This window comes from Coptis chinensis, chromosome 8 (assembly GCF_015680905.1).
Source record: "Coptis chinensis isolate HL-2020 chromosome 8, ASM1568090v1, whole genome shotgun sequence".
In the NCBI taxonomy this organism is placed as follows: domain Eukaryota; kingdom Viridiplantae; phylum Streptophyta; class Magnoliopsida; order Ranunculales; family Ranunculaceae; genus Coptis; species Coptis chinensis.
In genome coordinates this window covers 13287273-13302072 of record NC_141463.1, presented here as the reverse complement: position 1 = coordinate 13302072, position 14800 = coordinate 13287273, and the positions used below count along the sequence as shown (strand labels likewise).

The following is a 14800-nucleotide window of genomic DNA, read 5'->3' as shown; positions in this document are numbered from 1 at the left end:
GCCTTTATTGCGTGCTCCATTTCATTACTTTGTTCCAAGCTGAACATTTATGATCTCTATGCTCCAGCTTGAGAGGAGGAAGAGGAGAGAGGGGTGGGGGTGGTGCAAGTAGTACCCAAATATTTTATGAAGTTTATATTTATATAAAACCTTGTTATGTTCTCATTAATATTGGAGTGATAGAAGGCCATATCCTCCCTTTTCTCTCCAAAGTTTTGTCTTCATTAACAATAATATAATTTAAAATTTTTGAGTTTGATGAAACGGAATAAATTGCTTCCTTTAGCCAGCCCCAAATAGTTAGGATAAGTAAGTTGATTCTTTTTCTTGTAAGGCAGCATAACTATTTGTCACTTCTTTCAATAAGTTTGCTATTTATCTATGGGTATATATCTATATATAAGAGGAAATATAAAAGGTAATTAAAAAGAAAAAGAAAAGGTAAACATACCTGCGGGCAAGAATCAATCATGGACACCCCAATGTATGGAATGTGGACTGAAATCCTCTCAGAGAATTCAACAAATATCTCCTCTTTCTGGTCAAATTTCGTTTTTTCTTTGATGCCAGAGATACTAGAGTCTTTCATATCATCGGGTAGATAACTTGAATCCAGAAGACTGAGCACCTGTAACACAGAAGGAGCGCTGCTTTCTGTTACCGATTAAACACCAGTAATATTCACTTAACCAAACCATGAGAAACACACCTTGACAGCCCCATCAGCATGGATAGAGAGAAACAATTGTCTTCCAGGTTTCTGAAAAAAGACATAATGATAAATGGAAGTGAGAGGAAGAAGAAAAATAACTCTTTATAAACTTCTACAGTAAAGATAGAAACATATGAAATCCTCTTGGTGCTTTTTTAGAAGCTACATTATCAAAAGGAAAGATATATAAGCTGTTTGTCTTTCATCTAACAGTATTTGCTGTTCATTAATACATAGATAACACAAACAGTAGTCCGTGTTATGAAAGTGGATTATGTTTACAAATTTAAATAAAACCAATTTATAATGTATGTGTCACGATAACCATATGGTGATGCGCACCAAAAAAGGCATATGTAGCCATCAGAACCAAAAGGGTATCTAGAACCAATAGTGGACATATCTGAAAGTCAGTGAGGAGAAAATACTGAAAATTGACCACACAGTACAACAATAAAAATGTGAACAAACTCACATAGAAGATGGATGGAAAACTACGGAGAAAAGATGATTTTATTGACGACCCAAACTCACACGAGTTGGATATTAAGATAATGTCTCTCGCCTAGACCGAGCTTATCAGAAATAACAGAACCGATTGATCTTTATTTTTATCGATAGAGTTCAATTTGTAGTAATAATACAATAGTGAAGATAGAGATTACAATAACAGAAGTGATATATTACAGTTTACACAGTAACCTCACACAGTTGGACCACTATACCCTTCTAAACAAGGATGAGCATGTTTCTCTGGCCACTCCAATAAACACTTAATATATTCTCCACAAAATAAAAGAGAAAGAATTGGGTAACCTAATACAGAAAAACACTTGTTCCCAATCTTGAACACATCTCTTTTCGACTGCACACAAATCACAGGTGGTATTAATCATTTGGTACCAAGAGTTTAGAATGAGGTCGGCAAAATCCAGTTCTATTGAGAGGTGAACATCATCTTTGCCTACGTAGCCGCCCAAAATTGAGTTCGAAAGAAGATAACAAGTTCAAATCATGGAAGTGGTTAGCTCCAGTACAAGCTGTAATGGTCTTTAAGCACAGTGGTTGATTTGCAGACAAAGAAGTGGCGGTTAGGGTTCTTAAGATAATTTTACTACAAGTGTGTATACTGTACCCTCAACAGATTATGCAAAACACAAATGCCCTGCAGCATCAAACTTAACACTTATCTAGCAGTGCAAGACTCAAGTATCTGGGTCATATCACTCATGGCCTTAACACAGTAACCAAAGCAGCATTGCTAGGTTTAGTATTAGTGATATCAGCCACCTATAAGATTTGCTTGTTGCATGACATAGATCAACATAAAACCAATATAGCCTCCTGATTGGTAAAGTTGACAAAATAAATGTGTCATACAGTCATTCACATAAGAGATATTATATAGATGACAAAGGTTCGCTAAAGAAGTTACACTTCATTAGGTAGACTTCCATATGAGGAAAATGAATCATACATCACACAAAAGTTACAAGGAATGATTTATTATGTCCTGGGATCTGAATAGATAAAATCTATGAATAGAACTACTGAGTCATTGATAAGAAAAAATATATATATTTTGTAAAAGAGATGGAGACAATGAACCTCAGATGTTGAAGGTAAGTATATGGGTATCTGTTCTGTCACATCATCAATAGTATATGATCCCAATACACGCTCTCCAAGCACCTAAAAGTTTGTTTCCGATGCATTAGTGACTAGCAAAATATTCCTATATTCTACAATTAGAAAATAATAAAGGGCCAACTAACCTCAACAACAAGACGATGAGGGTAGCATGGTTCGTCCCATGTGTATGGGCATGACATGTAAGAATGAATAGTTGTTTCAAAGGCTTTACAATTTTCTTGGTATATCCTCAGCCTCTACAAAGTAGCAAAATACACCACAAAAAGAAGACGAGAAATAGGATAAGAAAACACGTTCAAAACCGATACCTTGCAGAGCCAAAAAGATAATAAAATAAAGAATTAAGCTTAACAAAGAAACTAAAGAAGATGTAACTGGTGCAATCAAGTCCAACAAAATCGAAAGTACAATACACAAGGGAGGGAACGTGAGCAAATAATATGGAACAAACTATATATACTGGAACGCAGGAACACCTATCCAACTAATAAATCAACATACATATGGAAGATTAACCAAATAAAATATGTATTTTCACAAGATGATACTGCACTGTATTATAACATCTCACACCATGTACAACTGCATTATCTTAGAATGCATAGCTTAAATTAGTCATCTTGCAACTCACTAACCAATTAGCCAAGCCAGATTGAGCTAACGAGGCAGTTGATACAAGGAAGATGACACATCTATACCATATCTAAAAAAGCTCGGTAGTAATTAATAGAAATTCTCCTTTATGGGAAAATAGAGCATAAATATAAGTATGCAAGTGTAAGTGCTCCAGTGGTCTTTTATTTTCCAATTTATTTTGTCGCTGCATGCAAGTAACCAGAATCTCCCTGCCTGCTCACTTTCAATCAAGCTGGCCGACTTACAGGGTTTGTACTTTTGTCTTTCATTCTTTCTTTCGTGGTTTTTCTTAATTGCCCTTTCCAGGGTTTTCGTCTGAATGCTAAAGTATTTGCTTCGGGAAAATTACTAAGTGTTGATCCAGTCGGCTTTTGACTTAATTAATATAATAACATTAAGTTACAAAAAAATAAACAAGAAGAATTTGAACTATCCCAAGTTTCTTTATCTTTACTTGCCATATTTATCTCTCATTTTCAACATGATGAAACAAGATTGATAGAGTTAACAAAGGTAATACAAGAAGTGTTTCCATGATTCAAATCCCATACTGTAGAACAAGCCTATGTGCATAGATCACATACATTGATATAAAGTCGCGTGTTTTCATATGCCTATGATAAATCTATATGAATATTGCCTGTACGCTCCATTATTTGTAGAAGGAATATTAAAATGTACAACTGTATACCTCCTTTGAAAAGTTGTCAATTCTATATGGGATAAACCCAGTATCATCATCATACAAGAGAATCAACAGCGTCCCAGAATTTCCATTGGGGCTTCCAACAATTTTCTCATCCTCAATGGTAACATCAGCATTATGCACCTCAACTCGAATCATACTTAAAGCACCATGTACATAATTTCTCATTTTCACCTGAGTATCACCAAGATGATCAGGAAAGAAGCTACCTGACCATAGCCATCCAGGTTCATTGTACACAAGTGATACAAGTAAGTCCCTGCAAAATATAGAGCAACTATTATAGTGCATATGAAATCAACAATTCTGAAGATCTGAATGGAATATAGTTCCCTCGACTAAGTGGTTGAGTGAACCATCAATGCCCCTCCATTTTCCCAAATGGCAAATATTTTGAGTAATCCAAATCATACATATAAATGCCCCTCTCTTAGGTTGACCAACAAACAAAAGATTAGAGTTTGTTCAAGGATTTTTCCCATTTGATTTGGTCTTTAGAATTAAAAGAACAAATATACTCGCTTATTCACTACTATAGAAAATGCTCAGAAGGTTTTCAGTTGCATGATCTAATGGATGAAATTCCAGGTCGGTTCAAGATTTCGTCCATTGGACTTTCTAATGGAGCTCTTCTTGATCACACTTAGATAACTCAAAACATCCTCCAAGTGCCCTAGCACGGCGGGGTGATGATAAAGTATTTTGTTCTCACATGTTAAAGCCTTAGTGGACCTTGGAAAAGAAATTCATTATAGTTGAAAACATTATAATACAATAAACGGAAAAACAGTAATCCGTACAACATGCATATTGTTGAAAAAAGTGATCATAAATCATGAAAGCAGAAAGGCAAACACCTTGTTGGATCAGCCCAATGAAGATGAGAATGTTGACCAACCCGCAAATGGAATACCGAATCAGTTCCCTTCTGCTTGTAACACAAGTCCTTACTGCATGCATTACTAATGACATATCTGCAAAAATTAACATTCATAAGATTTTGGATCTTCTTACAAGGTTAAGAATAACTATCGGATTTGATATCATTATCCAAGAAAATTTTGTTTCTAGGTGAGAAAGGCAGTATGTTATGTGATGAAGTTGGATGTCCACAAGACAGATAATACCACATCAGATGCACTACAGTTAATTACATGGTTACGAATAACAATCAGATTTAATTTCATTAAGCAAGAAAATCTTGTTCAATGCAGTATGTTGTGTGATGAAGTCAGATGTAAACAATACAGAGATAACACTGCTGCAAATGAACTAGTTTTGTTTGATTGTTAACTAAAATCTCAATTTACCTGGGCTGGAAAGTGATGGCTCTCGTCCGACCAGAAAATGGCCCAGTAAGTGGACTTGATGTGACAGATACTATAAATGCCCCAGATGTATTTGTTCGAGGAACAACGACACAAGTTGAACCACTTGCTGGAACAAGATAAAAAGGACTAGACCACACAGAACTTTTCTCATTGTCAGTAATACATCCTGGCATGCATATCCTAAGCCTAACCATAAGTTCACTTGCAGAAGAGCTAGAATGAGGACAATACATGCACGCCTCGACCTTTCTTTTTTCGATCTCTAAATGATCAGAATAGTGTGATCGGCTGCTTGTATCATGGCCAGTTAGATCGTTTAAAGAAGCTCTATGAGAATATAGACCATGGTTGCCCAAGTGCTCAAGAAAATCTGTTGAAGGGCCTGGATTGGTGAAAAGCCTGGTTGAATACCTTCCAGAGTCTAGGTTAACATTCCCTGGCAGGGACATAGAGCGGTCTTTGGAAGAAAAGTTCGAACTATTATCAATAGTTGGAGGTTTAGCATATAAATCCTGTTTAGAAGTCAAAGGGCTGAGACTGTGTCTTCTGCCTAGAAGTTGATCCATCTCAATCAAATGATAACAAGGGGGCATAGAACAGCCTTCCAGTTCATGGCCCAAATCTGCAACATTAAGTGGAAGACCAGTGCAATTGTAAAGCAGAAAAGGAACAAAGATGCCGACTTCTCGCGCCCCACACAGAGCATCCATTGTCTTCTCCACAGTAACGTATATAGGACCTAGAACAAGATTTCAAAAGAAAAAAAAGGTACAATCACTATAGTAAGGTACAATAAGGCTAATAAAAAAATGAAATACAAGAACCCAAGAAAATTAAACCTACTGCTGGATGAATTAGGATAGAACGTCAATGTTTCAGATAGAGAAAACTTGTTCTCGTGGAACCTCGCCACTGCTGCAAATGCTTCTGCACGCAGGAACTTTGAAGCACTAGGCCTGAATCCATTCACGTGAAACACTAAACCCAAGTCATGTGTAGAATCAATATGAAATATAGAAGCACAGTTCACCTGCAGAACAAATTATGTCGTGAAAACAAGATATTAGCCTGAAACACTTCTGTAGTGCAAGAGGAAAAAAAATAGATTCAAGGCAGAAGTTATCAACAACAATTCACTAACCTCTGAAATCATTACAGTACGAGCAATCCCGCCAGTTTCAATTGTCAGGGACACTTCCCTTGGCATGTAGTTTCTAATCAGTAAAGGAGTAGTAAGTGTCACATAGTGGATAGATGGTATCTTTGATCTTTCCACGTTGTACTCTCGTTGTTTACTATGAATGGAATGTCTCATAGTCTCCTTAACAAGGACAGATGAACCATTCATTCGCCCACTAGATGAAGGCAGGTCAATAAGTTGAATTGATAGGCAACAACGGAAGGGATCACTACTAGGATGTGATGGATAGCAGACAAACGATCTAAAAGATCCAAGCTTAGTTTCTTGTGCAAGAACTTTTGAGAACATATGTGCTTCACTCCAAAGGAAGCTAGTACCAAGTGGTCGGCAAATCATGCGACCAGCTTCAGCCAAATGTAGAGGTAGCGGAAACTCCTGACCAGGATATATTTGATGTAGATCCTAATAAAGAAACATGATTAGAAATTTTGTAATACCCCTTGGGGTTCAGTCCCACATAAGAAAGGGAACTGTTCTAGACCTTGGATATACTGTAACGATGAATTACTTGTGTCGACTGTCAAGACCCTTTGAGGAAACCCCCACACCCATGATGGGCTCTGGATGGCTAAGCTGGGGCAACAACACATGATATTCAACAAGTCATCACAAGCTTGGTTAGTAGTTGAGGACTTGTTCTAAGGTGGTCGGTTTGTGATACACTGATACCCCATGGGGTTTAGTATGATATCAGATAGAGTTGTTCTAAATAGTGACTACATTGTACTGATTTATTAATTGATTGTGTCAAGGCCTTTTGAGGATTTCCCCACCCCTGTGATGGGCTTTCAGTGCCAAAGTCGGGACAGTATCCACACGTGGTATGGTCGTTACCACTGTTTAAAAATACACATACTCACTGAGGCTCACACCCAAAGTCACACTGAGCCTCTACCCCTGCAGGTAGTGCAAGAGGCTGAAGTTTTTTTAAATGTATTTTAATTCTTTTATCCATATCATATGTTGTTTCTCATACTTTAACTTCCCAACTTGGCTTCATTCATTACTTCATAATTCATATTAGGGGTGTGCATGGGTACCCAATTATCCGAAACCGAACCGGAACCGGAACCATTTATAGCGGTTCTGGGTCTTAAAATGTGGACCCATTAAAAGTGGGTCTTCAAGAACCGAACCGATAAAGAACCAAAACCGTTTGAACCGAATAGTAAAAAACCGATGGGTACCCAAACCGAAACCGGAACCGATTATTATTATTTTGATATATATAGTTTAGTATTATATTACACTAAATAAAAGCACACCCAAATATTATAATATATAGTTTTTGTTTGTTAGATGTATAAAAGTCTACTAAATATAATGTGTGTTATTAAATATATGTTTTATAATACTACGTTAACTATGTATTTTATAAATGTTAATAATAATGTCAACATCTACATATATGTATACTATGAATTAACTAATACATCAGATATATTAACTGATAAACGTGCACATGCTTGAAATATTACACGAATATGATAATGATCGAATACGTGCAATGCTAACTAACTCTACATGTACGTTAAAATTTAGAGTGATATATATTTATATATGACGCGTCTACGTATAGTATAATGTACACGTGTATGTACAATTTATGAGATGTATATAAAGTTTTTAAATAACTTTCAAAGACTATTGAATTTAAGACCATTACTTTTTATGAGATGACAAAAATGTCGGATTGTCGCACTAAAAACTAACTTTTATATCGATTACATAATTAAAAAAATTATTTTAGTAATACGAATGTATAACCCGAGAAGGAACCGGAACCGATTTAATTAATGGGTATGGGTCCAGATTTTCTAAATACAAGAAAAAAAACCAAACCCAATAGGAACTGTTAAAAATAGAACCAAAACCGAAACCGGTAAGAACCGAACCGGAACCGACCCATGAACACCCCTAATTCATATAACATAATGAATCTCCAAATATAGTATTTTATTATACTTATCTTGATATTTTCGGTGCATTATTTTGGGACATTTGAGGCTCGGCGCCTCAAGGCTCTCATGCTTTTCCTTTATATACTGGTCGTTACGTGTATAAATCTATAATAACAAGGATTATACCTTTGGAGATACACCAAATGGAGTATCAAAATGGAGTTCTAATGGTATTGAAGTGGTATTCAAGAGTATCACCTGAAATAACAAAATATGAGTATAAATAACTGTATGAATGATAATAATCAACCATAAGGACCAGGAGATAATATAAAACCACAACTAATGAATACAAATTAATACTAACCGTTGAGTAAATCCGTATTAACTTTCTATAGTGCAGCATGGACACATCAAAAACTACAGGAACAACAAATGTATTATCACCAACCGTGTTTCTCTTCTTCTCATTTTTCCCTGCCGCTTCCTTCTCTGATGCTTTAGAGAAATTTACCTCAAAGTAGCTAAGACCTACAACATCCATCGAGATAGGAACGCAAGGTCCAGATGTTCCATCAAGTTGAATGGAAATCACATCACGAGCTATCCCATATGATTTCTTCTCAGTGAGTAAGTCAGAGGATTGAGGTGGCCTATACTGAAAATTTTGTTCTTGTGAAGTTTCATCAGTAAATACAGGAACAGATGAACCAGGGTACACAATATTTCTTTCTCCAACAGCTGAAATTTCCAAATCATCCTCATTAACTGTCAAGCGGGACACCTGGAATAGTAATGGTAATGAAGTCTCATTTTGAAGTACGTAGGGAGCATATCTTCTTGTGCATGTACTAGTGGTGGTATGAACACCCAAACACCTCTGAGTCTCGAGAAGATCATTCAACCCAAACTCACCCTGAACTTTTTTAATCAGCTCCTTTAACCTGAAAATAGCCTTCACATAAAATTTTATCAGTAAATTGATACAAGATCGTTTGAGTTCTGGTGGATAGCCACCCTGTATTAACACATGCTACCTGGGTTCGAATCCCCCCCCAGTGGTTGTATTTCCAATATAAAATATAAAAATAACTAATTAATTAATTAAAAGAAAATCAGTCTATTGCTTATTCATGTTTTTCCTAATAAGCAAAAGATATTAATTCTTAAAACCAAAAAAGATTACAGTCCTGCCCCAAGGCCTCATAACCACCCCCACCCACAATACTACAAGTGCAGTAACCAGTACAAACCAACGAGAGAACACCTGTGACCCAAACCCCAGTCTATGCATTCTAGCTCCCTCAGCTTAGAAACTGGAATCATAAAGCAGGGAGTTTGCAACTGGAATCATAAACCAGTGAATTTCCCACTAGAATCATAAACCAGTGAATTTTCAACTGGAATAAAGTATATACGTCCCTTACGTCATGGTGCAAACTGACTAGATTATAAGTTTATAACTCCTGATATTAGTTAAATTACAAAGTTGTCCAGAATTGAAATGAAAAACCAGTAACAAGGTCCCATAAAAGAAAAAAAAAATCGTTGTCCATCAACAAGACAACTACACTCTCAAAACTAGGGCTATCAATGGATTCCCTGGATCATAGTGAGGGGATCCTAACACAATACGAACTTGTAGTTTGTACAATCCAAATACAATCTGATCAAAACAGGATCAGAATCTACAGATAAGCATAGGTCTGAACCAATTTTTTGTAAAATGTGTAGCGTACCTTTTTTTTTTATTACATATTTAGTTTACTAAAGAGAATGGGTCAGTACGGAGTTGATTAAGGTTGATTTGAATTTGATCCCTTAATGAATGGATCACAAATTCACAATAGATCCAAATCCGAGCGAAGAACCAAATATGTTGATCCAAACCAGACTTTACAAGATTTGATTTATGGGGCCACAAATTGAAACAGTGTACCACATTACCACTACTGAGAAATTTTAAAGAAGAAACACTCTGAAATATGTAAGTGATGTTCAACTGTGTACCTCTATACCAGGTACTGTTAAATTCAAATTAAGCTGTGCTGTCGAAGTTAAATGGATATCGGTTACTGAAGAGGTGTTGAGAAAAGAACTCTGGTTCTGTGTTCTAATCATGTCTAGCTTAAAATCCCAGGTCTCTATAAAGGGCTCCCACATGACCTGAAACCATTTGGAAACGTTTAGATAATTATTTCAATTGCAGTCTACAGAGAAGACAGCTTCTAACATGAAGTACCTTTTGAATGTTCAAGTAGTTGACCAACATGTCACTAGCAAAAGAAGCCTCCATGGCACTTCCAGTTGTGTCAGAATGCAATACTAGATTCTTTAGGAGGATCTCCAGGATAGGTCCATTGCAGCTACACTAAAAGAGCACAGGGCAAAATCAGCTACAGAAGGGTTAGCCTTCCACAAAGTTTAGGAAGAACATTACAGAATGCTCTGTAAGTACACATCTTCATTAATATTTCAACAATTATAAAACTGTGACAAAAGAATAAGATGAACCAACAAATCCAATAGGTCAAGAGAAATGTGCAATTTCAGTTTACACAATTAACAAAGTCTTCTGGGTTAAATCAAAATTACTATGTAGAAAGAACATATAAGCTTGTGAACATTAACAAGCAGGCCTAGGGAAAAGTTCAAAATTAACCCAACATGAACTTCAAAAGTTGAAGAAACAAAACAAAACGCATAAATTGCAATAACTACAAATTAACCCATAGCAGCACATGCAGAGCCACAGCCACTCACGTATTACCTTTAATTTTCTTGTCGCATTACCCTTACAAGCTTTTATTTATGAACTATATGATTGAGTGGCAGAGTAAATCATAACAGCAAAACGAAGATACAAAAATCTATATCTTATTGACACACAAGAAGTTGATTTCACTGAAAAGTGAAAAGATTATCTCAATGTTTCGTGCCTACTAACACTACCAAGGATAACAATTATCCAAACAGGATCACTTTCTATACTGCACCTCGCAATACAATGACTAAGCACGCCCATAATTGCGACTCTATCAAAATAAACCACCACTCAAGATTTCGACACACTGACCACTTTAGTTTTGAAATCCCCGATGTCAATATAGAATACTCTACACCAAAACACCATCGTTATAAACAAAAGTTGACAATCTTTAATGTGCTTTTGACATGCTACACCGATGAAAGTATCCCCAACAGACACTTGTTAGCAATAGTATATTATAAATAAGAAGTTCAGCATACAATTTGTGGTGCTTTGTGTACACATGATCTCATCTAGAGTTCCACCGGAGTTCAATTGCTTAAAGGAATAGCATACTGTTCATCCTTCTGAATTTAGGAATTCGATTTCTCCCCAAAATAGAAGTCTCAATGTAAGATCTAGTGCTACCCCTTGATGGAAAGCTTGATCCCCAAGCCTTTACAGGTTGTCTCAATGACGCAACTGAAAAACAAAGGGATACACACTAGTTTGGTTGACGGAGCTAAATTTGAGTCTTGTCAATTGCAAACAAAAAAAATGTTTTTAGCCAAGTGATTATGTATCAATGGTCAACAAATGTTTTTAGCCAAGTGATTATGTTTAGTGCAAGTTTTACAATGAATGACCTAACATGCGCAATTGAATTCAAAAGGCAAAAGTACAAACACCCAAACCAGCAAACAAATCTAATCTAGAATTCTCTTAGAATCCAGTTACACAGCTGGACATATTGACTTTTAAGTTTCAAATGAGCATTCATAACATCACTAAAGAAAAACATACCGTCCCATCTGTTAGAAGCAGAGAAGCCTTCCTTAATTGAACTTTCAGATCCATAACACTAGCTAAATATTGGAAAGTCCCAGTTTCAGGAGTTTGATATCCAAGGATATTCCAAATGTAGAATAGCTGATGTGATATAGACATATCCAAACTGTCAACTTGAATGTTGACGCTGGTATGCTGCTTCTGCTCTTTGAAACATATATCTGCCACAACATTAGCTTGAAATAGCTGGAACAAAGACCAAGAGAGAACTCTTTGGTCATGAACAATATCCAGCATTCCTCTAGCTTCTTCCACGCTACAATTAAATATTGCATGCTCCCCAGAAATAACTAATTCGCTCTCTCTACTTTGCAAAGTTATGGTTATATATTGATGATGTCTTCCCTTCAGCACTGGTTCTTCGCCAAGTATATTAGAAGAGTAATCCCATGGCTTTTCCTGTTTGTTTTCCGCTTCCCTTGATTCACTGAATGCATCTGCTATTACCAATAAAGGATAATGAACTGAAGCACCAATTATCTCCGACTTCACAATCAGACTAGAACAATCTTCAATGTTTGCTGCAGTTAAAGATGAATCTGAATTTTTTGAGGATGCAATCATGAAAGAAATTCGTGATAATTGCTCCGAGTAGGAAACAAGAAGTTCGATGACTTTACTCCAGTCTGACAAATGCAACCAAATTTCAACAAAAGGAAGATTAACAAGCAGCTTATTTTCAACTCTATTTGATTTCTCGAGGTGGATGCCAGCACCAGAAGAAACTGAACCATCAGATTTGCACTGAACTAAAATTACACGAGAATGAAAAGAATATAACATGAGACTTGAACATTCAATATCCAGACACAATGGTATGTCATTTCGGAATGATGCAGATAACTCTACTTCCATATCAACCTTGGCAACCAGTTCAGGCGGAACGAAGTGCCCTGGCCTTGATCGACATAACCTTATTGACAGAGACTTAGCACGACACCTGACTTCTCTGAAGCTCACACAGGAGGCATCAGGGAGAACAAAACTCCCTTCCTTTAACATCTTCTTGAACTGCAGAAACTGGAAGATATCTGATTTGAAACCTTCAGACAGGGTACCAACTGCTGAGAGTTCATCTACGACATTAAGCACAGATTGCACCCCGAAGAGAAAGAAATCGTCTGCAGTAAGATTGGCCCAAGAAGATATTGATAATTTAGTTTTTAACAAATAACTCAATTTACACTGTTGTGTGCAGAGAAATCAAGGTGTATGAGCCAGAAATAGTTAAAATCAGAAAGGAGATATCTAACCTTCAGCATTAATTTGGCAGATCTTGATCTCCATCATGATGCATGTTGGGGCGGAAAGTCCAACAAAAGGCTTATTCTCAGAAGGTATTCTGATCCATATATCCAAATCAAGTGGTGAAATTAGAGTAATATTTCCATTCAAAGTATTTTTGTCAAGCTTTGCAGAAATATTTTCTTTGTCCTCGAGCAAGACAAGTGACATACATAAATCACGTCCAAATATATTTAGAAGATGAACATTATCCACAATCATTTTTTCTGAAACCCTGCAGTCAATAGGTATCTCCTTCAGAGCATCCTCCCTATGCTTTACAGTGGTGAAACTGATGTACAGCTGTTTAAGTCCAAGATGCAAAGACTGACCTCTACTACATTCCACAGGTAGAATCAATGTCGATTCAAGTATCTCGACTTTCCATAAAATAACATAATTATCAGTATCCCTTTCCTTGCAGTTTTCAGTAATACAGGTATCATGCCCATGTGGAGTCCAATCAGGCAAACAAAAGTACCCAATTAAAATGGCAAGAAATTCAGAAGGTAAAACACAGGATACATGCTGAACACTAAAACTAATTTCAAATGTACGAGTTAATGCTCCACCAGTTTTCTTTCTCAAGTGAATATTTAATATATGAGAATTACTTGGTGCCGAACTACCCCAAAGAAATTCGCATGAATCATGAGTGTACCAAGATGAAGACAGTAGTAGCCCATCGATAGAAATTAACATATCAAGACATTCAGTACCATCAACAACGAACGAGGACTTACAGACAGACAAAGTAACGGTACATAAAATGCAAGAAGAATCATGGAAGTAGGCTTTGATACCACTGAGGTTCAAATCAATAACGTTTAGTTTAGTGTCACCAGAACCCTCAGGTTCACATAATCGAGATCTGGACTTCCTTGTGAAACTCAAATCCGGTCTTCTAATAGATTTATTGTCCCTCACGCTAAAAGCTCTCCTCCACTCAAAGTTTTTATGAATAAGGGACTGCTCAAGGCTACCAAGAGAACCTGAATTGTTAATTGTTAAAAACGGAAAGTGGTCCAATGGTATGCCTTCCAATGCTGTGGATCCAGCTTCATAAAAGTTCGAAAATCCAAAATTTGGGAGCTCAGAACTAGATCTTAGTATTGTATCATCTATTCCAATATTGGAGATTGGGGCGCTCTTGCAGGAATGAGCTGATGACGATGAACCATAGCCTGGTAAATTATCAAAAAATTTAAGCAAGAGGCCAACAATGTCGGGGTAGATATGAAGATCAAGATCCATCAATGAAATGCTGTACTTTGGACAACCTATCGCCACACTTCCTTGGGCTTGATAATGTAAAAGAAAACATCCACCAGCAGAAGCACTTCTCTCAGCACAATAAAAAATGCCAGTTCCAACACCAGTTTTAGGCTGAGTTGCAGAGTCCATTGTATACAAATTCCTGGTTGAGCACAATGTGTGGCTAATAGATTCACCTGCCGATGTACATGAACTGATCTCTACCATTTTAATAGACAACCAGCATTCCATGGCTTCTTGAAGAGCACACCTGATATTTGGATTGAGAAGCTGAATTAGTTCCA

General features: G+C 36.6%; 1 protein-coding gene across 4 annotated transcripts in view; it reads right to left on the bottom strand.

The window, feature by feature from the left end:
• The window catches only part of LOC147480037 (vacuolar protein sorting-associated protein, putative (DUF1162)), a 57786-nt gene that overhangs the window by 11823 nt on the left and 31163 nt on the right, over positions 1 to 14800 (bottom strand). For all 4 annotated transcript variants that reach the window (XM_086577895.1, XM_086577896.1, XM_086577897.1 and 1 more), the window contains 15 exons: positions 13211 to 14766; positions 11913 to 13078; positions 10383 to 10511; positions 10151 to 10306; positions 8508 to 9095; positions 8327 to 8398; positions 6180 to 6641; positions 5882 to 6068; positions 5018 to 5777; positions 4565 to 4681; positions 3693 to 3966; positions 2488 to 2601; positions 2321 to 2404; positions 710 to 760; positions 452 to 628 (listed from right to left, as the gene is read on the bottom strand). In XM_086577895.1, the coding sequence (XP_086434021.1) occupies positions 452 to 628; positions 710 to 760; positions 2321 to 2404; positions 2488 to 2601; positions 3693 to 3966; positions 4565 to 4681; positions 5018 to 5777; positions 5882 to 6068; positions 6180 to 6641; positions 8327 to 8398; positions 8508 to 9095; positions 10151 to 10306; positions 10383 to 10511; positions 11913 to 13078; positions 13211 to 14766 (5893 nt within the window). The remainder of the gene's footprint in view (positions 1 to 451; positions 629 to 709; positions 761 to 2320; positions 2405 to 2487; positions 2602 to 3692; positions 3967 to 4564; positions 4682 to 5017; positions 5778 to 5881; positions 6069 to 6179; positions 6642 to 8326; positions 8399 to 8507; positions 9096 to 10150; positions 10307 to 10382; positions 10512 to 11912; positions 13079 to 13210; positions 14767 to 14800) is intronic.